The sequence below is a fragment of the Rhinatrema bivittatum genome, chromosome 1, assembly GCF_901001135.1.
Source record: "Rhinatrema bivittatum chromosome 1, aRhiBiv1.1, whole genome shotgun sequence".
Classification (NCBI taxonomy): Eukaryota; Metazoa; Chordata; class Amphibia; order Gymnophiona; family Rhinatrematidae; genus Rhinatrema; species Rhinatrema bivittatum.
The window spans coordinates 587832577-587855509 of record NC_042615.1 but is presented as its reverse complement, the minus strand read 5'-3'; the positions used below and the strand labels follow the sequence as shown (position 1 = coordinate 587855509).

The window sequence follows — 22933 nt, the reverse complement described above, 5'->3', positions numbered from 1 at the left end:
TTCCCACTCTCCTCCTTATACCAGCAACTGTTTGTCTGAGAGCAATGCTTTATTCCTGAGTTACCCAGCGATTAGGTAGTGCACTTCTTACTAAGAAAAAAAATAGAAAATTGTTACAAAACATACTTATCTTCTGGGCTTATCAGATTACAGCCTTAATTCTTGCATCACATCACCCTAGCTTGCAAGGCTCCTAGCCTATTGTTCACGAAGTTGTTAATTTTAATGTTATTGCACCACTGTTTATTGTAAACCGATACGATATGATTGGTATCATGAGTGTCGGTATAAAAATAGCCCTAAATAAATAAATAAATAAAGAAAGAAAGAAAGAAAGAAAGAACCTAACTTTCTAACTCTGTGAAAGTAGCTGAGCTTGGAACCCCCTGATTCTCATCAATGCAGCGGACAGCCAGCAAAGTCTCCTCTCTGGGAAAATGTTTCTGGACTCTCGCGGTGGCAATACTGGCTCCCCGCTGGCACAGTCGTCCGGAGCTGAGGAGGGCTTCCCCTTATCACTGGCCAGCAACAAAGTGTGCTCAGTTCTCTTCTTGCAGATACCTCTGACAGTGTCAGTCTCTCTCTCACCCCAGGTGCAGGGAAGCTCCGGCAGCACTCGGATGGGTCATCTTCTTCTTGATGGGCAGCGATCAACCTTGGTGCTTGCTCCCTGTGCTTTTTTAAGGGCTCACCTATACATAATTCAGTAGGTTCATGCATAGTCAGGTGAATACACTATTAAGATTTTGATAGCTGTAGTTTCACGCTGTTTTCAGAATTCTTTGTTTCTTTCTCCAGGTTCAGCTAGGGGCCAGCATGAAAACTGCCAGTTGTTCACATCTGACAGTGAACTGAAAAATCCTGCTTTGGGGATTGTCCTCAGAGTCATAAAATGGGGCCCCTAGTGTCCTGCCTGCACATATTCACACAGCACCAATTGTCCTTATGTTTTCTTCCCCTCTCACAAGGCACCTTCCCAGGTGGCAAGTGCCTGTAAATCTGTCAAGCTGGTCATGTATACAGCAACTGCAAAATTTCTCATCTCTGTATTTGGGAGCAGAATATAGCCATACAGGCCAATGTCCATTTTTTCTGAAATCAGAGTCCATCTTAGCTTCTTGTCCTGTTAGTAAGAATTGGGATTTCCCCTACAGAGTGGTATTGGTTGCAAAGGTTAAAAGCTTACATGGGGTGTGGACGCTGTTTAAAAATGCCATCTTGGAAACCCAGGTAAGATGTATTCCATGAATTAGGAAAGGTTGGAAGAAGACCAAGCGACTATCAGCATGATTAAATAGTGAGTTGAAAGGTCAATTAAAGCCAAATGGGCATCTTTCATAAACTGGAAGGTGGATCCAAATGAAGAAAACAGAAAAGAAAATAAGTACTGGCAAGTTAGATATAAAGTATTAATAAGGTAGGCCAAAAGAGAATTTGAAAAGATGATTATCAGAGAGGAAAACCCCCCAAATAAAAATGGTATCAAATATATTTGAAGCAAGAAGACTGTGAGGGAGTTGGCTGGACCAGTAGATGACTGAATGATATAAGGATCGGTCAGGGAAGACAAGACCATAGCAGAAAAACTAAATGAATTCTTTGCTTCAGTCTTTACTGAGAAGGGCATCAGGTAGATACCTATGCTGGACATTCTTTGAGGACAATGATTCAGAGGAACTGAAGCAAATCACAGTCAGTTGGGAAGATGTAATAGAGCAAATTAACAAACTTAAGAGTAACAAATCACTGGTCTGGATGGTATGTATTCCAAAGTTCTGAAAGAACTAAAAAAATGACATTTCAGACTTATTACTCGTAAACTCCAACTTCATCTTCAAATCAGCTATGTTACCCAAGGATTGGAGGGTGGCAAATGTATTGCCCATTTTTAAAAAAGGTTCTGGACAAAACATTTGGATTTTTCCAGACCTGTCCAGGGCAACTCAAGTTCACAGGGTTTCTTGCAAAGTGTTCTGAGGCTGTCACTTTAGAGGCTATATTTTTGATCAGATTAACTTGTAAATGTTTACCGTATTTTGAAAATGTTAAGTTTTTTTCTTTGAACCTGAGCAGCTGTGTAATTTGCTCAACTCAAAAAAAAAAATGCCACAGGGAGACTTGAAGTTTGTTTGTTTTTGTATTTTCTATATTGAATTTATATACCTGTTAATCTTCTTTTGCGAGTTTTCTTGATAATTTTTTCTTCTTTTGTTTTGGTTTGAAACCTGTGGATTCTTCAGTTTTGTGATCTTTAATATAAATGCTTTCTTAATAGTGTTAATTTTCCTTTTAATATAATTTACATTGTGAGTATATTTTCAATCCTTGGCATTTGATTTCTGAGGCAAGATGATCTTATGATTTTATTATAAAATTTAGAAAATAATCAGAGGTCAATAAATTAGAGACAGGCCGGAGGTAGGCAGGAGGCGTTTCCAGGAGGAACGGAGTTAGCTGAATAAGTTATGCAACTAGCTTTGATATTCTGAGTTAGCCGCTTAACTTATGTGGCTAACTCTGGTCGTGCCGTAGGGCTGTCCTAAAGTTAGCTGGATATACTCATGCATACAAGGAGAGAAGCTCACGAGTCTTCCTCCAGGATTTCATACCATCGCTTAGCCTCCTAGCCACCTAAATGCCTGGAATACCTTCCAGGTGACCCAGCATAACTTTTGAATCCCCTGAGGACCAAATTATATCTCCAGGGACAGGACCATACACCAGTCCATCAGTCATTTTAGTCTGGACTCTTTAGAGACATTCTGAGGTTGATATTCAGGGCCACTCAGCTGGAAAAGCAAGGACTTATCTAATGCTGCTGTTTGAATAGTTGGTTGCATTCAGCAGCTGCAACATCAACAGATAACTATTTATCTGGCTTAATCATTGCTACCTACATGATGGGCAGGGGTGTGGCTACTTATCCAGCTGTTAGGTAGATAAGTTGGACATCCTTATCCTGTTAACTTTTAGATAGCTGGGTATATTCAACAGTGCAGTGAATATCCCAGCTAAGTTAGCTGGATATTGTTATACCGTATGTATATCCTACTAACCATCTCAGCCAGATAGTGGCTGAACATCTCTACCTTTCTGTGACTACACAGAGCACACCTGCCCCTGTTCAGATCCAGCCATAATGCCCCTTACTCAAACACTCATCAACATTATCATCATCGGTATCAAACAAAGCCTTCTCACAAACTGAACAGGAGAGTCCTGTGACACTGTTAGAGTGCCAGCTCCCACAAGCTGAACAGTTTGGACCGTGGTCACCAGACATTTTCCATGGTTGTTTAAAAAACAGCACAGAATAACAAAGGCTGGAGAGGACCTCAAACAGCCCGAAATGTCCCAAGAAAAACTTTCCCCTTTCCAATGAGTTGTGAGCTGTTGCCAAAGAAAATTGCCCAGCGCACTGTTAAATACCTTAAAAAAAAAAACCCTAGAAGGGCAAACATTCGAAAGACAAGGGGGGAGGGGAGGGACATTGTCAAAGGTATAAAAAGGATACCTCACCCTCTCAACTCTACTGAATGTCATCTGGGGCTGGGAGTCTCCTGGAAGGGCTCACTGAACTAGTAACAAAAGCCAGCAGCCAGTCCATAGAGCAGTAAAAAGAAATAAATGCTCAACCAGGAAGAGAATAATCCCAAATTTCGTAGACAAATATCCTACTGCACCAAAACAGTATGTCTTGCCATCTGCTTGAAGCGCAGGCTTTTGCTGAAGTTGCACTTTAGGCACAACCAGTGATGATGTCACAGAAAAAGGTGTGGCCTCTGTCTCCATCTGCTTGTAGGGGGAGTAAATCCAAGTGTCTGGACTGGTGTAGCAGGATGATAAGGAGGCAGAATATTAAAATATTGTGCCCAGAATTTTTTTTTTTTACAGAATTCCCCAGCAGTACTGGAGAAGCTGAGAAATCTTGACAATGGTTGAGGCCCCAGGGGAAGGACTGTATCAGCTACAGTGGAGGCCCAGCAGGATACATCTGTAGCAGGGGAGGGAGAAGAGGATGGGCACCATCAACAATGATGTTGTGGGCAGGGTGCAACACATTTTTTAAAACACATATTGCTGACAGAAACTTTGCATCAGATGGAGTCTGTGCATTCACTAGGACAAAACTAGAACCTGCTGAGCCTTAGGGACAGCAGAACACCTGTTTGGATGGGGTCCAAACAAACCAACATTCTTCAGGTCCCCCTGGACTCATTTCTTAATTTATGTAACCCCCACCTTCAGGAGTGAGTTACACTCCAGTGGGGCCATAAAAGAATTTATTGCTTCTTGGGGCTGGAACCTTGGGCTAACTCTCATGATCTCTTTTCCCCAGGGCTTGAGGGGAAGAGTGTGTCTTCCAGGGCCTGGAGCGCTAAGGGAGATTTGAATGCACCCCTGGGGGGTGGTGTCTCTTTTTCCCAATGTGTGTGCAGTACTGAGCCCAAACATCTATGCTGGAGTCACTGGGTTAGTGCCTAAATAAAAGTCTTTACTGATGGCCAATGTTAACAGAATCTTCTGCACCACAAATAGCTTTTTCCTACAGTCTTTTCTCTCTATCTGTGCATGACTAGAAAGCAGCCACCCTCCAGGGTGTGCATGAGGGGAGTTACTAACAGCTCGATCCAGTAAAGTCCGTGGGAGAGCGGACTAACGCCCGCTCTCCCGGCGCGCGCACCGGCCCCTCGCCGGTGCGCGCGATCCAGTATTTAAATGAGGCGACGCGGTGCAAACGAGGAAAAAGAGGCGCTAGGGACACTAGCGCGTCCCTAGCGCCTCCTTTTGGCCTGGAGCGGCGGCTGTCAGCGGGTTTGACAGCCGACGCTCAATTTTGCCGGCGTCGGTTCTCGAGCCCGCTGACAGCCACGGGCTCGGAAACCGGACGCCGGCAAAATTGAGCGTCCGGTTTTCGGCCCGACAGCCGCGGGCCGAATTCAAAATTTTTTTATTTTTTTTTTTACTTTTGGGGACCTCCAACTTAATATCGCTATGATATTAAGTCGGAGGGTGCACAGAAAAGCAGTTTTTACTGCTTTTCTGTGCACTTCCCTGGCGCCGGAAGAAATTAGCGCCGACCTTTGGGCGGCGCTAATTTCTTAGAGTAAAATGTGCGGCTTGGCTGCACATTTTACTTACTGGATCGCTCAGGAATACCTAATAGGGCCATCAACATGCATTTGCATGTTGAGGGCGCTATTAGGTGCCGCGGGTGGGCCGCGTGTTTTCCTCCCCTTACTGAATAAGGGGTAAGGGAAAACACGCGTCCAGAGCAGGGTGACAGTGCGCTCCGACGGAGCACACTTTACTGGATCGACCTGTAGGTGGGTAGGGTATCCCTTAGCTGGGTGGAAAACCGCTTCCAAGCTGGTAAAATTGGCAATTACAATCTTTGGCACAGAGAGTAAAATCCTCTTTCTCCCCAGGGGGTGAAGGCCGTGGATGGATGTCCTTAGTGATCTTTACTTTGCTCTTACTCGTGGTTAGGTGATCTTCTGTTATTTCTCTGGTTTCTCGTTACTCTTTCTCTTGGATCCCAGATGGGAGGGATCCCCTGGAAACAGGCAGCTCGCCCTGTATCAATGCAGGAAGGAAGGGGAAGCCAAAATCTTCCTTCTGGATCTCAAACTCAAGTCCTTTCCCTTTCAACAAAGCTTAAAACCGGAGTTCTTTCTTGCAGTAGGTCACCACCTCCTCCGTCCTTGTTCAGGGTATGGAAGGGCAGGTCTTTCCTAACCTGAGCAAACCCAGACACAGGGTTCCCCGTGCCCTGAACCCAGGTCGTTTCCAGGGTCTAACAAGGCTCCAAGAAAATTTGTCAAAATCTGAAAAAACAACCCAGAGGGAAAATCCCAAGCAGCCAGTGAGTGGACTGGACAGAATACACTCCCGACCCTGATCAGGATCCCCAAGAAGGATGTGCCTGACTCCTCTGATTGGGCCTGAAAAAAAAACAAACCACAGGAAACTGTCCTCACTATCTCCTAACTCCAAGCAAACCATCAGGGACTGCTCACAAACTCTCGGTCCAATGCAAAACAGCGCACTGTTTAACCCATGTTTGGATGTGCGATTTGGACCCGCGTGCACAGTCCCTTATGCAATAAGGGGATTAGTGCATCCAAAACGTGCGTCCAACCCCCGATGAAACTAATAGCGCTCATCACATACAAATGCATATTGATGAGGCTAATAGTTATTCACCCCAGATCTAAACAAAAAAAATGTGCATCCGACCCGCACATTTGTATGCTCAGAAATTAAGGCCTGCCCAGAGCAGATGTCAATTTCTGTGGCGATATTAAGTCAGAGAAACCAAAAGGTTTAAAGGTTTACAAAAAAAAAAAAATGTTTTAAATGTGCCAGTGGTCAGGTTAGGGAAATGGATGCTTAATTAACGAGGGTACATTTTCCTAACCGGTGATTGTGCACCGGTTAGGAAAACAGATGTTTGTAAAATTGAGCGTCCGTTTTCCTAACCTGTTGACAGCCAACCTCTCCTGGGCGCTGCTGCCAAGGAGGTGCTAGGGGTGTGCAATTATCCCTAGTGACTCCTTAGCAGCACGACCCTCATTTAAATATTGAATCGCACACCCAGGAGAAGTGCCTGGGCACGTGTTTGGAAAGCAGGTGCTCAAAACTGAGCATACTGTGCATTCTGTCTGGAACAATCTGTGTAATGTAATATAATCCACACAAATCTGATGGACATTTTAGGGAGTTACCGGTAAATACTATTACAAATCACTGTTTCCTCCTTTACACTCAGAAGAGTATTTTGTAAAATGTTTTCTGTGTACAAATACCTTCTAATAAATGTAGTTTTAATCTCATGTTTTGGGCTTGTGTTTTTGGAAAATAGTGTTTGCTCTTTCATGCAAACCTGGCAGCTCCGGTGAGCGGGCGTGCGACTGGATAAGAGTAAAAACAGTGAGCGAGCGGGCATTTGTATTCGAGAGTGAACGTGCGAGTGTGTAACTTACAGTGCACGTGTATATACATCCCTATCCCACCAAGCCAGACAAACTCAGGGAACACAGCACATCACTTTACGCTTGCTCTCCGCATTCCACGTGGATTCCCCCCTAGAAGCCCCGCCCCTGTCAGCCTAAGCGCAGGCATTGGAGATGGAAGGAACACGCCTCGGCGGCTCGTGACGTCATCAAACGTAACTGCCCACGGCCGCCCGACCCGGAAGCGCGAACATGGCGACGGGACAGCAGTGGGTGCTGGTGGAGATGGTGCAGGCTTTCTATGAGGTGAGGGCCGGAGGCGGCGGCGGGACCGGCGGGAAAGCAAAGTCCCCGGCCTGGCCGCGTGAAGTTGGGGTTCGCTTGAGCCTTCGAGATGCTGGCGCTGCTCCGAAGTGAAACTTCCAAGCGGCTGGCTTTAGTCTCCACGCTGCTCCCCATCTTGGTGGCACCGGCCCTTGCAAGTCTTTTTACCAGTTTCTCCAGTCTTCCTAGTAGTGGTGTAGGGGGGGGCAGCGGAGATACGATTGTGCCTTCATGGAATAACTCGTTTGCCTACCTTGCGACTGAAGTGGGGATAACGGGAGCCGTCACCCTACCGGTTACCGGAGAGTTAGTAGAGGTTTAAATGTGCCGTCACTGTAGGTCTCTTTGTCCCTTTCTGACCCGTTGAAATGATGAAACGCGTTTATTATAACCATCTGTCAACTGAGCTGGGCGAGCAGCCTCCTTCCCCTGCCTCCCCTCACCCCCCTTCCGTCACCACCCGTATCTGGCACAGCATGGAGACAGTTTGTCTTTTTCAAAAGCTCTGAGAAGGTGGTTCATAGATGCTTTCAGATGATCTTGGTTTATTTTCATAGGAGAACTCTAGGAGTGATACCCGTTTGGCAGTGTCTCAGTGTAGCCTAATGTTTGTTTTTTATTATGTTCCTCAGTCTGGTCCCATCTGCTTTGTTTTGGCTAAGAATATCTGCCAGTAGTCATTCATTATATATTTGATCACTTGCAGGATTTTACCCCTTATCCAAGTCAATTTGATTGCCTTTCCTCTTTTGTTATGGAGTATTCTGAGTAGATGAGCAAACCGGTTCCCTTGCCAGTAGTCATTCATATATATTTGATCACTTGCAGGATTTTACCCCTTATCCAAGTCAGTTTGATTGCCTTTCCTCTTTTGTTATGGAGTATTCTGAGTAGATGAGCAAACCGGTTCCCTTGCTTTAATTCGGCATCCAAGTTGTCTTGCTGTGGTCCTTTTCAATAGTTTAACTAGTATGTACATGCTGTTAGTTCCCACCAAGTTTTGAGTTGATGAGTGCAATGTACAGGAATTTATAAATAACAAGGGGTTTCCATGTGTACAGGAATTTGGTGTATAGGAACTTGTCAAACCTACAGTAAGATATAGAATCTCTGCCTTAGAACGTTTCACTCTGTTGAAAAGTACTAGGCAGTACTTGGGGCACAAATAACCCCACCCAGACTCTCAACAACAAGTCTTGAGATGAGTTTTTTCTAAATTTAATTTAATTTTTTATGTTTGAGTAATTATAACTTACCAGTAAAGAGGTATGAAACACTCCTTAGTGAAAATTGCTATGGATATAGTCATATATGCTTCTATGATCTTAATTTCTTTTTAGAAGTGAAACAAATATTTCATATCTAAATGTAATCTGCAGTGACTTCATTAAGCATAAAGTGCTTTGTTGAATATTCACATGATAATCTCATAAATCATGTATAAAGAGCCAATTTCACAGCTGTTTATGTGAGAGATTCTGTTCTGAATGGTCTTCCTGTAATTCTGGGAGACCTTTCACTGTTGACAAGCAGCAAGTGCACAAACTCTCAGAAAACATAGAGATAACCTGTATAGAGCGGCAGTTACTATCATAAGCTACTTGCTGGGCAGAGTGGGTGGACCATTCGGTTTATCTGCCATCAGAAAGGAATGGAGAATAAAATGGTGAATGTTTTGAGGCCGCACAGAGTACTGTGTGCACTTCTGGTCACCCCATTTCAAAAAAGATATAGTTGCATTGGAAAAGGTACAAAGAAGGGTGACCAAAATGTTAAAGGGGATGGAATGGCTCCCCTATGAGGAAAGACTAAAGGTCTGTTCAGCTTGAAGAAGAGATAGCTGAGAGAGATATATTATAGGTCTATAAAATCATGAGTGGAATAGAATGAGTAAATGTAAATTGGTAGTTTACTTTTCAAAAAATACAAAGACTAGGGGGCATTCCATGAAGTTAGTAAGTAGCACATTCAAAACAAACTGGAGAAAATGTTTTGACCCAACATAAAATTAAGCTCTGGAATTCATTAATGCAGGATGTGGTTAAGGCCATAAGCCATAGCTGGGTTTAAAAAAGGTTTGGACAAATTTCTGGAGGAGAAAGTCAAACTGTTATTAACCAAGTAATTTAAGAAATAACCACTAGTTATCCCTGCGTGATAGTAACATGGGATCTATTTACTGTCTGAGATTTTGCCAGGTACTTGTGACTTAGATTAGCTAATGTTGGAAACAGGATTCTGGGCTTGATAGACACTTGGTCTGACCCACTATGGCAAATTCTTAGGTTCTTATTTATTATGTTACCATGTAATTTCAAGTTCAGGCATGTACTTGTTTCTTAGGTATAACATCTGGTTTACAGTGTTTCAATTTAAGTCTTTGACAAGGGGTATCTTTTTTTGAACAATTGGCCACTGCTGTAGTCACATTTTTACCCAGTAAACATTGCTGCTGATGCATTCCTTGCTGTAAGTAACATGCTGTTGCTAGTACAGTCAAGGCCACGGAATAGTGATTTAAAGTTCAAGTTTTAATTGATGCAGAAGGTTTGTGCTGTGTATCATGCAGTTTAGAAAAGTTGTATAGTAAAAGGTGTACCAACTACATGTGAATGAAAACTAATAGTACATAAACATCATGCTTCCTCACTTTGTTCCTATTTTTGTTCTAGAACTTCTTTTAAACTTAAATTGCTTCTCTGTTTTGTTAATGATTTTCATTTTTTTAAAGCCTTCATATAGCATCTCTCTTCTTGGTTGTGTATAGCGAAAGAAAAATGGTTATCTAGATGTTTATTTTTTGAAATGGGCTGAAACCTTGCTATTTTGGCTTGTTGTCCTTGCACTGGGCTGCAAAATCCTTAGACTAATCTGGAGAAAATCACTGCTAAAATTATGGAATGTCCAATTGTATTGGGTATGTGATCCCCATATACTCGGCTGCCCAAAGGTTTGTCAAGGTTGGTTGGCTTGTTTTTGTTTTTTCATTTTAAGGAAGTGACCACCAGTAGAACTGAGATGCTTTGAGAAGGAATTTATGTAGTGGGTGCTCGCAGCCAAGCCCCACTGCCAAAACATAATCCAAGGCATTCATTATTGTGTTTTTCCAGCTAGTCTTGTACAGGGGCTTATGGATGATTTGCTCTGTGGTTCAAGGTGTGTCTTTAGTTTTTTTTTTACTTGACTGCTTATGGCATTTCTAATTGTTTTCCTTGTTTGGTTTTTATCTTTACTGAGGGCACATATTAGTAATTATTTAGAAACTGTCATTTAGTTTAACTTCTCCACTGTACAACCGTGAGATGGTGGATGGATAACACTAATGATGCCCATTTCTTCTGCTGCTCAAGTTCCTTCATGAAATTGTGACTTCCTTATCCTGCTAGGCCAGATCAGACTAGTGGGTTTATGCCACCTATTAGCTGATGGAGACAGAGGATGCAACCTTTTCCCATGACAGTATCACTTGCTATAAAGGAGGTGCAGACTAGGTACCTGCTATTTGTCTCGGTCTCCAGCAATTCGTGGACACAGATGGACTAGTGCAGCAGGATTTTCAACCTCCCAGAGCCTTAGGCACCCTCCCAGAGCAAGCATTGCCTGGCTCCTTGGGCAGCAGTCATACTTAGGGAGGATTTCCATCATTGAGCAGCGCTTGCAGGATTGTTTACTGTGCAAACAATCTTCAGGGTTGATCCCAGGCATCCTAAAAGTTCTGGTCAAGTGTCCTCTGGCCTGGTGGAGCCTTGGGAAGGGGGGACTCCCCCCTATTGAGGCAAATGTGGGAATTCTCAGACAACCCCCCCTCTTTCTCCTCTCCTTTTTCTTCTTTTGCTTGCTGCAAATATCACACAAAGTTTACCAAAAAAAAAAAAAAGGCAGAAACTAGATTCAGCGGAGGGTTTGCAGCAGCTTCCTGAGAAGGGTAAGTGTTGAAGGGGAATCTGCAGAAGAAGATCTTCTCCCTCTTGCTGGGGACACTTTCATTGTGTTACTGTCTGTTCTCCTGTTTTTTCCAGTATGAATTGTGGCTGTAGGTGCATCTCCAGCAGCACAGGCTCTTATTGCCCCACCTGATGTTTGGGATGAGGAGTCTTCTGTTTCTGCCATCGATTTACTGGCTGTGATCCTTTTCTCACAGGGCCTGCAGAGAAAGGGGATCAGTTAGCTGCAGGGATAGCAGTGAATCGTCTTGCAGCAGTGGCAGATATTACAGCCTTATAACACTCACATCTCCAGCCTTCCCCAGTTTGACCCTCTGAGGTTTCTACTTTGAGAGGTGCAGCGTCCATATCTGTATTTCTCTCAGCAGGGAGGTAGCAGCCAGCAGCCCCCTCAGGAGCTGGTGCCTGTGTCTCCCCCCCCCCCCCCCCCCCCAGGTGCATGTTTTTCGCCGGATTTCATGCTGGTTACGTACCCGGCTTCTGCACTGTGCAGAAGCCTGGTGGGAGTACTCTTTTCTTAGGCTGGGAAGTTGATTGGACCAGTACGTCTTGTCTCCAAAGCGGTCAAGGAAGGCCCCCAGAGGTAGCAGATTGCCTGGGCACCTCTATTGCGCCTGAGTCCTCTAGGGGATTGGAGTTGGTTGATGACTTTCTGTCTATTTTTTCTTCAGACCTTTGGAAAGAACTGGCGTGTACCTCTGAGAAAAAAAGTTCCTTGGTTGTTAGATTCGTTTGTAAGCAGGAGCTTTCTGCCCTCATTACTTGAGTGGTTACTGTGCTCAGGATGTCAGACTCCAAAGTTGAGGAAAATATGTAAATGGTGGGATGAGTGGTGGTAATTATGTCAAAGAACACACAACAGATTTGTAAAAGCAAATATTTGGTTTACTAAATATTATAAAATATGGTAAAATCAGCAATGGCAAACAGAATCACAGTAAATATTGCATAAATCAACAAAGGCAAACAGCATGAAAAATAATAAGAGATAAAGATACCTCCCTCATAGTCCCCCTATTGTGAGTCAACGTATCTGTGAAAACATTGAGGGACACAGGTCCGGAGAAAGACCATGGGATGGCTAATGGCTCTCTCCCTCTAGAGATCTAAGGGACACTGCTAATTACCATTAACTTTATACTCTCCTCTCTGGCTATAATTCAGGTTTTTCTAGGCCAGTTCTAATTAGAATTTACAATTTCAGCAAGATTTATGCTTTATGATTCATCCTGTTACTGCATGAGTCCAGACAGTTCAGGCACTGGACCTTCTCCAACAGTCAACAGATGTTCTTATCTCAGCTTGTTTACTACTAAGCAGACTAAGAAAAAGACGCAAGGCAGCATGCTTTAATTTCATGGCTAAAAAGTCTTATAGTATATTGATCCACATTTATTCATTTATTTATTGGTAATTGTTTTGTTCCACTATTATTTGCACCTGGGCATACAAAGCTCTTTACGTAAATTAAAATAGCTCCCTGCTGGTTCCCACACCATGGGAGATCCCATTCTGGAGGAGATTCAGAGGCCTTTCCCCTCCATAAGGTTTTGAAGCAAATGGTCAAGTCAGAATGGGAATTCACTCAGGGAACCCCTACAAGTAGTAATGTTATGAATAGACTTTATATCAATATAATAAAAAAAAGTGCAAAACAAAACATGTTTTAAAACATTCTTGTCAAACACAACAAAGGAACTGGTAATTCAACAAACTTTTTCATAAAAGCTCTTCCATCAAAACAGCAGATGTTTTGTAAGTCATAGACAGAATGACAAGGAAAATCTTATTTTTATGAAGACGCCGCATCAGCAAGCCTGTCGGCGTGTTCTGAGTCAGAACCGCCCGGACTTCTAATCATTTGCGGGTAGATGACAGTACTTATAAACAAATTGAAATGCCGAATTCTTTAACAAATATTTGTAACTGTGTGTCCCAAACAGTGTTATATTATTTTTGCATTATATCCCGTCAATTGATGTACTTTAGTCCGCCCCGACAGCGGCCGATGTTTCACTGCAGAAACGCAGCTTCTTCAGGGGAGTTTAAATGACATTTCTTTGTATCAAGGACGCCAAGTCTCAATAAAATAGCGGGAACCGGGACAGAGACTCTATGACTTACAAAACATCTGCTGTTTTGATGGAAGAGCTTTTATGAAAAAGTTTGTTGGATTACCGATTCCTTTGTGTTTGACATTTTGATTGTCTGGAATTTGGTTTTTTTGGGCTTTTTTTTTTTTTTTTTTAACATTCTTGTACATAAAAGTACTGAATCGCTTCAACACACTATTTTTTTTGTTTTAATTTCACATAATAAAAAGCTACAATGCACTGTCTCCGTTGTATGCAAATCTCTCTCATGCATATTTATTATTGATATCCTGAAACACCAGGCCTGTTTGTGGCTCTTGAGGACAGGACTTGGTCATCCCTGGATTCGAGGACCAATCCTCCATGATGGTCCTGGTTGCTCCTGATTGGCCAAGAATGCTTGGTGCATGGATCTGGTAAGACAATTAGCTTGAGCCCTTCTGGCTACCCGAAATCTATGGTCTACTGATGTATTGCCCACTACCAGTTCTGCTACACCATTCTCACTTATGGCCTGGCTCATGAAAGGGCTCACCTGCATAGGAAGGGATATTCTTCCCTAGTTGTTTCAATCATGTTAAAAGCCCACAAGAATTCCACCTTGGCATATATTCATGTTTGGTGCTTCTTTGAAAGCTTTTATGCAGATTTTGGTATCCCCTTGGGGGGTAGGCATTCCATCTACTATGGCCTTCTTTCAGAGAGTCTTTGATAAAGGGTTGGCATTTAATTCTGTAAAGGTTCAGGTTGCAGTTATTGCAAAGGGACTTCAGTACAGATGTAGTCCACTTTCTTTGGGGCATTAAACATATCCGGCAGCCCTTTCATAGCCCTGGTTTTCAGTGGGACCTCTATCTGGTTCTCAAGGCTCTGGTGAGTTTACACTTTGAACCACTGAAACAAGTTTCTTTAAAGGACCTTTCCTTACAAAGTATTTTTGGTGGCTGCCTATTCTGCTAGATATATTTCAGAATTGCAGGACCATTCTTGCAGGAACCCTTTCCTAGTCTTATCCTATGATTTGGTTATCTTTTGATCAACTACATCTTTTCTACCCTGACTAGTTTTTGCTTGGGTTTTTCCCACTAGGCTGGACTGATCTAGAGGGATAAGGAAGGAGAAATTGAATCGTAACTAGTAGTTTCCTTTCCTTGTGTCCAGTTAGACCAGTCCAGCCCCCTCCTGGAAATGCAGCAACTGTCTTTATGGATCTCATTTATTGATTGATTGATAAACATTTGATTTCTTTTCATATTTTTCTATGAGTCGCCTCAAGATAAGTTGGAAAACAAGTTTTATCTAACAGTTGCATTACATTTTCAATTTACAATGGATAGCATTGAGAGGCCGGGGTATACACCTTTTATAGACTTATGGTTCAGGTAGATAAATCAAAGACTGACAAGCTGATGCAGTAAGATGTGTGCTCAAAACAGGTGCTCTTATTGAGCGCCCAGTTTCTTAACACACTGACATCTACATCCTCTGTGCACCCGATGCAATATTTAAATGAAAGTGAAATTGGGGCAGTGTAAAAAAGGGCATGCTGAGGGAGAATTGTGCATTCTTGATGCTCAAAGGAGTTTCTTGCATCAGGCAACCATTGCAACGGCACTTAATACGAGCATCTGTTTTGAGTGTGCTTCTTTTTGGTTATTTTGCTGAAGTTCATAGATTTTGTTGATTTTAATGTTGAAGTTTATTATATCAGGTGGCCATTGCTACAAGTCTAAATTGTGTGACCATAATAATTGTACTTCTTTTTGATCAAGTCAAGGAACATATATTTTTCTCCACTGGAAGCAGTAAATTCAATAGTTGGGATGATACTAAGGAGGAGGATGCATTTATTGCAACACAGAACCATATATTTTTATGTTCTTATGAGCCCCTTGACTGTGAGTTAACTTCACACCACCTACAAAAATGTGTGTTGGGCATTAATAGCTAATGTCTTCATTTACATGGAATTTAAATGTGATGGGCATTGTCCAGTATGCTTTTGTTGGCATGTGTTTCAAACGTGCTAATCTCTTTTCTGCATCGGATGTTTATTGTGCACCCCAAACACGTGGCCAACCGCAAGTAAACCCGAGCACTAGGCTGGGCGCACCCTATAGCATCAGCTTGTGAGCCTACTCTGAAACGCATATCCTAACAAAAGCATATTGACAAGAGCCTATTCTGCACCTCCCTTATAACCAGTGATGTCATGGAAAAAGGGTGCATCCTCTGTCTTCATCAACTGATAGGCAGAGTAAATCCACAAATCTGGACTGGACTAGCAGGACTTGGAAAGGAAATCAACAGGTATGATTCAATTTCTCCATTCTCAAAGAAGGCAAGGCAGCATTAGGACTGGTGTCCAATATCTCTTATGAGCACCAAAATTGCATTAACTATAACAAATAGTAATTAATGATTTCTGCTGTCCTTTATTAGAAATTAAGCTTCCTTTTATTTATAACTCCCATGCATACTGGCAGAGTTTTTCGTCATCTGTTAACTTGAAATGGCACACAATACAGAGTTGGCCACTTGGTATTGAGATGCAACTCTTGATGAAGTCCTATGGCAGATCTATACTACGGGACAGTGTTAGTGAGCAGTATTGGCAACCTTTGCAGTACCTTATATATAATTGGGGGTAGAAAATTCCTGGGTGCCAGATCACCTAAAAATTGGATTTGGCTTGGGCCCAGGAGAGGCTGCTTCCTGCCTGAACAAAAGAGAGGCTGGAAGAAAGGAGAGATCACAGCCTATTTAGATTTACCCAAGATCTCCATTCACATACTTGAGTTGTTACAAAGGGCAGCTGTGCATGTGATTATGGGAAAGAAAGTGAGGAGTAGGGTTTCTGATCTTCTCAGAGAGTTGCACTGGATGTCTTTTTCACCTCCTGCCACACAAGGAGGTGTCCAAAATCTAAAAAATAGTTTACTTCAGAGGCAGACTCCACCCATCGCCTGTACTTAAAACGGAAGCCCTAGTGGTGGTGTGGGCACCTGCAGTGCCTCCTTGGCTTCAGGCCCAATGGCGACTTTTTGAAAATGGCACTAGCCATTTGATAGAAGCAAAGGCAGAGTCCATGCTGAAAAATGGCTGCTGGACTCTGAGCCTAGGTAGCACTGTAGGCTCCCACTGCACTAATAGGGCTTCTAGTGTAAGTATTGAAGAGTGGGCAGCCTGGCCTCCAAGGGTCTGATTTTTTTTTTCTTTTGTTTTTTTTTTTTTTTTTGAGGGATGGGGCCTGTCTTGGAAGGTGATGGGATAGGAGGTCTGTGGACACCCCTGGGGTCTTTTGTGCACCTCAGGAAGGGTGTTAATCAGGGCCACTTAGCCCCTTTAAGACATGGCCTTGGAAGCTTCAGGATTTGCAGCTTGCAATTTTTGAGGTAAATGGTGTTATTGGATTTGCTTGTTTTAGGGTATGAATGAGCCAATTAGTGTGCATTTGTGTGGTGCCAGTGACTGAATAATGAAAGATATTCAGATTTAAATAAAGAAACTATCACTGTGCTAAGATGTTTACTGCGCGGTAAAGGGCCTAAAATAGCTTTTTAAATGAGGCCTTTAGAATTTGTAAGTACTGTGAGGGCTAAGAAAATACCTACAAGTCCCAAAGGTAGAATATAAATAGGGCTGCTGTTTTTAGATTTTTCTCTGGGATTTGCTTTATGTTGATTTCCTCTATGAAATTGGCTATTTCCTGTTGTGTAGCCAGATGGACTCAGAACAAGTGGGTATAGTGTGCTCGTGCTAGCAGTTGGAGACGGATCTGACGTCAGCACGGGTACATATACCCCCACAGGAAGTGAAGCTCTTCAGTAATTTCCGTCTCCAAAGCAGTTTGGAGAGCCTGCACGCTCGCTGAGCGTGTTTCCAATCTACTTTCTATTTTCTACTTTCTACTTACTAAATTTCTACACGAACATCGAGCCCTGCACTCCTGCGGTGATACCATTCGGTCCCTCCCCCAGTTGAGTTTCCCGAGGTGATTTCCGTGATCCCTCGGAGGTTTAGGCCTCGGTCCGGTGGCCGAATCGCGGCAGGCACCTAGCCCCCGAGCAAGAAGGGCTTGGGTCGGGCTGAGAGGCGCCTCGGTCCCGGCGTGGACTTGGGAGGCAGCGGGTGCATTCCTCAAGCGCGACGGTGAAGGTATTTCCCCTCCCCCGCAGCCGGAGACCGCCCGGGTTCCAGCCGGGAAGCGCCGAGGATCAGGTAAGGCGTACATCTCTTATTTTTGGTCTCCGAGGTACGAGGATCGGTGGCGTTGCCGGTATCTGGCACGCCGCAGAAGTCGCCATTTTGTCGGCCTTGTTAAGGTATTGAGCGCCCATGATAGGCACCTATATTGTATTAAGCGTATATAGCTGCCGCTTAGTATATTGAGCGCTTAGTGTATTGAGCGTATATAGCTGCCGCTTAGTATTGAGCACATATTGTATTGAGCGCATATTGTATTGAGCGCATATAGCTGCCGCTTAGTATTGAGCACATATTGTATTGGGCGCATATTCTAATAAGCGTATATTGCTGCCGCATATTATTGGGCGCATATTGTATTACGCGTATATAGCTGCCGCATATTATTGAACGCATATTGTATTGAGCGCATATTGCTGCCGCATATTCTTGAGCGCATATTCTTCAGCGATGGAACATTCAGACACCCCGGTGTCCCCGGCGGCGGCGCCTCCTGAATTCAGGCGTGAAAGCCCTCGGCCTCTGCTCAGCATGCCAGCTTAGGGCCACGCATAGCGAGGAGCCAGACTCCCTTTGTGCCCAATGTGAGGAGGCAGTGGGAGCCTCGGGCCAGGACCAGTCTCAACCGAGGTTTGTTTGACAGTTCCCCAGGGGCCACCCCGGATCTCGCGGGCAGTCTCGACCAACCTGGGATCCCGGGGGACTTGGTAACCCGATGACTTGAGACCACTTCCATTTCCTGGGTGGATCTCTTTAAGGGGATCCATGCCTTTGTACAGATGCAATCAGCTTCCCGTCCAGGCCCTGCTGTTGCTGTTGCTGCTGCTCCTGTTGCTGCTCCAGCGGATCCTGCCCCTGGACCTTCGCGCCCTTATCGTGGAAAAGCACACCCGCCTCTGGGCAGTCCGCTTCAGGCGGACCCTGATGTTTCAGAGGACAGATCAGAACCCTCCGAGGAGGGGGAACTTCCCTCGGGGATTGAGCCATATCGAACCATGAGGCGGTTCTTTCCCAAGGAAGATCTCTCCGACCTAGTATCTCAGTGCCTGGCGGAGTTGGATATTACTGGCCCCAGCATTATGGGGCCATCTACACAGAACCCTCTGCTGGAAGGTCTTCGTCCTACAGCCCGCCATTTTCCCTTCTTGCAAGCCGCACAGCAATTGATAGATCTGGAATGGGCTGCACCAGCAGCCTCATTCAAAGGGGGTCGGGGCCTGATAGGCATGTACCCCCTGGATCCGGCAATCAAGGAGATGCTGGCGTGCCCTCAGGTGGACGCCTTGGTTAGCGTTGTGGTCAAGCGCACTACCATTCCAGTTGAAGGGGGGGCGGCCCTCAAGGAACCTCATGACAGGCGACTGGACGCTATCCTGAAACAGACTTTTGAGGTGGCAGCTCTGTCTTTGCGAATCGCAACCTGCTGCACAGTGGTGACGCGGTCCTGTTTGTCACAGGTCAGGAACAATGCTCCAGCAGCGGACATGGAGTCCGCTCTCTCGTTCCTCACGGATGCCGCATCCGACGTAGTCCGTACAACAGCCAAGGGGATCTCATCTTCTGTAGCTGCCAGGAGGCAGCTCTGGATACGGAATTGGTCAGCTGATGCTCCTTCGAAGACACGCCTCACCAGAATGCCCTTTAGGGGTGCTTTCCTGTTCGGCAGCGACCTCGATAAACTGGCCAGCACGTGGGGTGCCTCTCCAATACCTTGACTGCCGGAAGACTGGTTCAAAAGGAACCAGCGCACCTTTCCACGGCCTTCCCAAGGTAGAAGCTCCCAACGCTTCATTCCCTACAGGGGTCGCTACCAGGCACCTCGTCCTCTGGCCAGGAACCAGTCCTTTCGGACCAAGCAGCAGAAGAGGGGAGCCGGCTCGGGTTCAGGGCCCGGCCGCGCCTCCCAATGAGAATCAGCCGATCCATCCGGGGGATGGAGCCATAGGGGGCAGGTTAACCCTCTTCTACCCCAGATGGGTCGAGATTACGTTGGACCAGTGGGTCCTCGCCATCATCCGAGAGGGGTATTATCTGGACTTCCATCATTTCCCTCCGTACAGGTTTGTGGAATCTCCGTGTCCGATCCACAAGAAGGCAGCATTGGAAGCTACCTTGGCGAGGCTCCTGTCCTTGAAAGCCATAATCCCGGTACCTGCACGGGAAATGGATTCTGGGCATTATTCCATTTATTTCATGGTACCCAAGAAAGAGGGCACTTTTCAGCCTGTATTGGACCTCAAGTCAGTCAACCGATACTTACGGGTCCCGAGGTTTCGCATGGAAACTCTGCGCTCAGTCAAGAACGCAGTACAGCCAGGAGAATTCCTCACGGCCTTAGATTTATCAGAAGCCTACCTACATATCCCGATTCATCATGATCATCAGCGTTACCTACGCTTCAAGGTTCTGGGACGACACTTCCAATTCCGGGCTTTGCCCTTCGGGCTAGCCACGTCGCCACGGACCTTCACCAAGGTGATCGTAGTGGTAGCAGTGGCGCTCAGACGGGAAGGAATCCTTGTCCATCCCTACCTAGACGATTGGCTGATCAGGGCAAAATCACGAGAGGAGAGCCATCGGGCAACCAACAGAGTGATCGCCCTTCTGGAAAGCCTGGGATGGGTAGTCAACCTAAACAAGAGTTGCCTACAGCCTTCCCAGTCTCTGGAATACCTGGGAGTCCAGTTCGACACCCAGGCAGACACAGTCAGTCTCACCACCAAGAGAAGATTAAAACTTCAAACGCGTCTCCGGTCCTTGATGGGAGCCAGCCGGCCCATAGCTTGGGATTATCTGCAGGTTCTCGGCCTCATGGCATCCACCCTGGAAGTAGTACCCTGGGCAAGGGCCCATATGAGACCTCTACAACGCTCCCTGCTCTCTCGCTGGAGCCCTCGCTTCCGGAATTATTCTATGCATCTACCTCTGCCAGCCGGAGTGCGGACCCAGTTACGGTGGTGGTTGCAGTCCAACCACACAAGCAGGGGGTCGAAGATGTCCGCCCCCACGTGGACTCTGCTCACCACAGATGCCAGCCTGAGCAGATGGGGAGCACACTGCGAAGAACTCACCGCGCAAGGGCGGTGGAACAGAGAAGAGTCAGGGTGGAACATCAACCGCCTAGAGGCACGGGCAGTCCGGTTAGCCTGCCTGCAATTTGCCCACAGACTGCGGAACAGAGCAGTCAGAGTGATGTCCGACAACGCCACCACGGTGGCATACATCAACCGACAGGGCGGAACCAGAAGCCAACAGGTGTCCCTCGAGATAGCTCCGCTGATGGCTTGGGCAGAGGCGAATCTTCAGGACATCTCCGCCGTCCACATTGCCGGAAGGGACAACACCACGGCAGACTTCCTCAGCAGAGAAAGCCTAAATCCGGGGGAATGGCAGCTGTCACCCACAGCCTTCCAGGTAATTGTGGATCACTGGGGGATCCCGGACATGGACTTACTAGCGGACAGGTCCAACGCTCAAGTACCCAGATACTTCAGCTGCAAGCGAGATCCGTTCTCTCATGGGATCGACGCCCTGGTTCAGCCATGGCCTCCAGGGACCCTGCTATATGCCTTTCCTCCGTGGCCCCTGCTGGGCACCCTTATCCACAAGATTCAGAAGCACCGGGGCCTAGTTCTTCTGGTGGCACCAGACTGGCCAAGAAGACCTTGGTACGCGGACATGAGAAGACTACTGGCAGGGGAACCCCTTCCCCTGCCTCCTCTCAGGGACCTGCTCCGTCAGGGTCCCATTCTCCACGAGGATCCAGCTCAATTCTCTCTTACGGTCTGGCCATTGAGAGGGCTAGGCTGAAGAAAAGAGGTTACTCGGAGCCGGTGATAGATACACTCCTCCGAGCTCGCAAGTTTTCCACTTCCCTCACCTACGTAAGGATCTGGAGAATATTTGAAGCCTGGTGCGACGCTCACGGCACCAATCCACATGCGACCACAATCCCTATTGTTTTGGATTTCCTGCAGGATGGGCTTCAGAAGGGTCTCTCCCTAAGCTCCATCAAGGTTCAGATGGCTGCGCTGTCTTGCTATGGTCCCAGGAGGGATGGCAAGACCATTGCCATCCATCCAGATGTTTCTTGCTTCCTGAAAGGAGTCAAGCACATTCGTCCGCCACTGAAGTGGCCAGTGCCTTTGTGGAACCTCAACATAGTTTTGGATTTCCTCGCGGGATCCACCTTCAGACCCCTTCGGGGCCTGTCTCTCCATTCTCTCACTTTGAAGATGGTGTTCTTTCTGGCTGTGTGTTCAGCACGCCGCATTTCGGAACTACAAGCACTATCCTGCCGAGATCCTTTTCTTAGAATCACTCCAGGGGCTATCCATCTTCGCACGGTTCCATCCTTCTTGCCGAAGGTAGTCTCACAATTTCACCTCAATCAGACCATATCCTTGCCAACCACGGCGGGTTTGAAGAAATCAGAAGAAGGGTGTTTGCTACGCCATCTCGATATTGGCAGATTGCTGCCCAGATATCTGGAAATGACAGAAACAGTACGAAAGACTGACCATCTGTTCGTCCTTCACAGTGGGAAGAAACAAGAAGAAGCAGCCTCACAGCCCACTATTGCCTGCTGGATTAGTCATCAGGGCGGCCTACGTAGAGGCCGGGAAGTCACTGCCTCTACAAGTCAAGGCTCATTCTACCAGAGCCCAAGCAGCGTCTTGGGCAGAATCTGGGATGCTGTCGCCTGCAGAAATATGTAAAGCGGCGACATGGTCCTCCCTCCATACCTTCTCCAGGTTTTACCGTCTGGATGTCCAGGCCAGGGAGGACACAGCATTTGCGAGGGCAGTCTTACATGGTCCTCAGGCAGCCTCCCGCCCAGTCCGGGAGTAAAGCTTTTGTACATCCCACTTGTTCTGAGTCCATCTGGCTACACGACAGGAAATGGTGAGATTACTTACCTGATAATCTCGTTTTCCTTAGTGTAGACAGATGGACTCAGCATCCCGCCCGGCTGCCAGTGTACATTAGTTTCACCGATTCAAGGTAAGCCTTATCACTTCTTACATGAGTGCGTCCACTCTACCAGGTGTCGACGCCTTCCGGTTGGGAATGCTGGCGGTCTCCAGTTCCTATCAATCGGTCAGGGGAATCCTGTTTTCACTATTTCATTGATCGTCAGTACACATATATCCATAACAGCTTTTGCAAGGAAGATTACTGAAGAGCTTCACTTCCTGTGGGGGTATATGTATCCGTGCTGACGTCAGATCCGTCTCCAACTGCTAGCACGAGCACACTATACCCACTTGTTCTGAGTCCATCTGTCTACACTGAGGAAAACGAGATTATCAGGTAAGTAATCTCACCATTTTATACGTTTGTGGTGGTCGGAGGGTTTTGTTTGAGGTGATATCCCCTTTCATGACGGTATTTGCCTATGTTCTGCGTA

The 22933-nt window shown here is 45.8% G+C and overlaps 1 protein-coding gene across 1 annotated transcript in view; it reads left to right on the top strand.

Annotated features, from left to right (window-relative positions):
* Positions 1–7054: 7054 nt before the first annotated feature.
* Positions 7055–22933, top strand: part of SPTLC1 (serine palmitoyltransferase long chain base subunit 1) — a 205640-nt gene continuing 189761 nt past the window's right edge. The window contains exon 1 of the mRNA XM_029618817.1: positions 7055–7262. Within this exon, the coding sequence (XP_029474677.1) occupies positions 7209–7262 (54 nt within the window). The 5' untranslated portion in view covers positions 7055–7208. The remainder of the gene's footprint in view (positions 7263–22933) is intronic.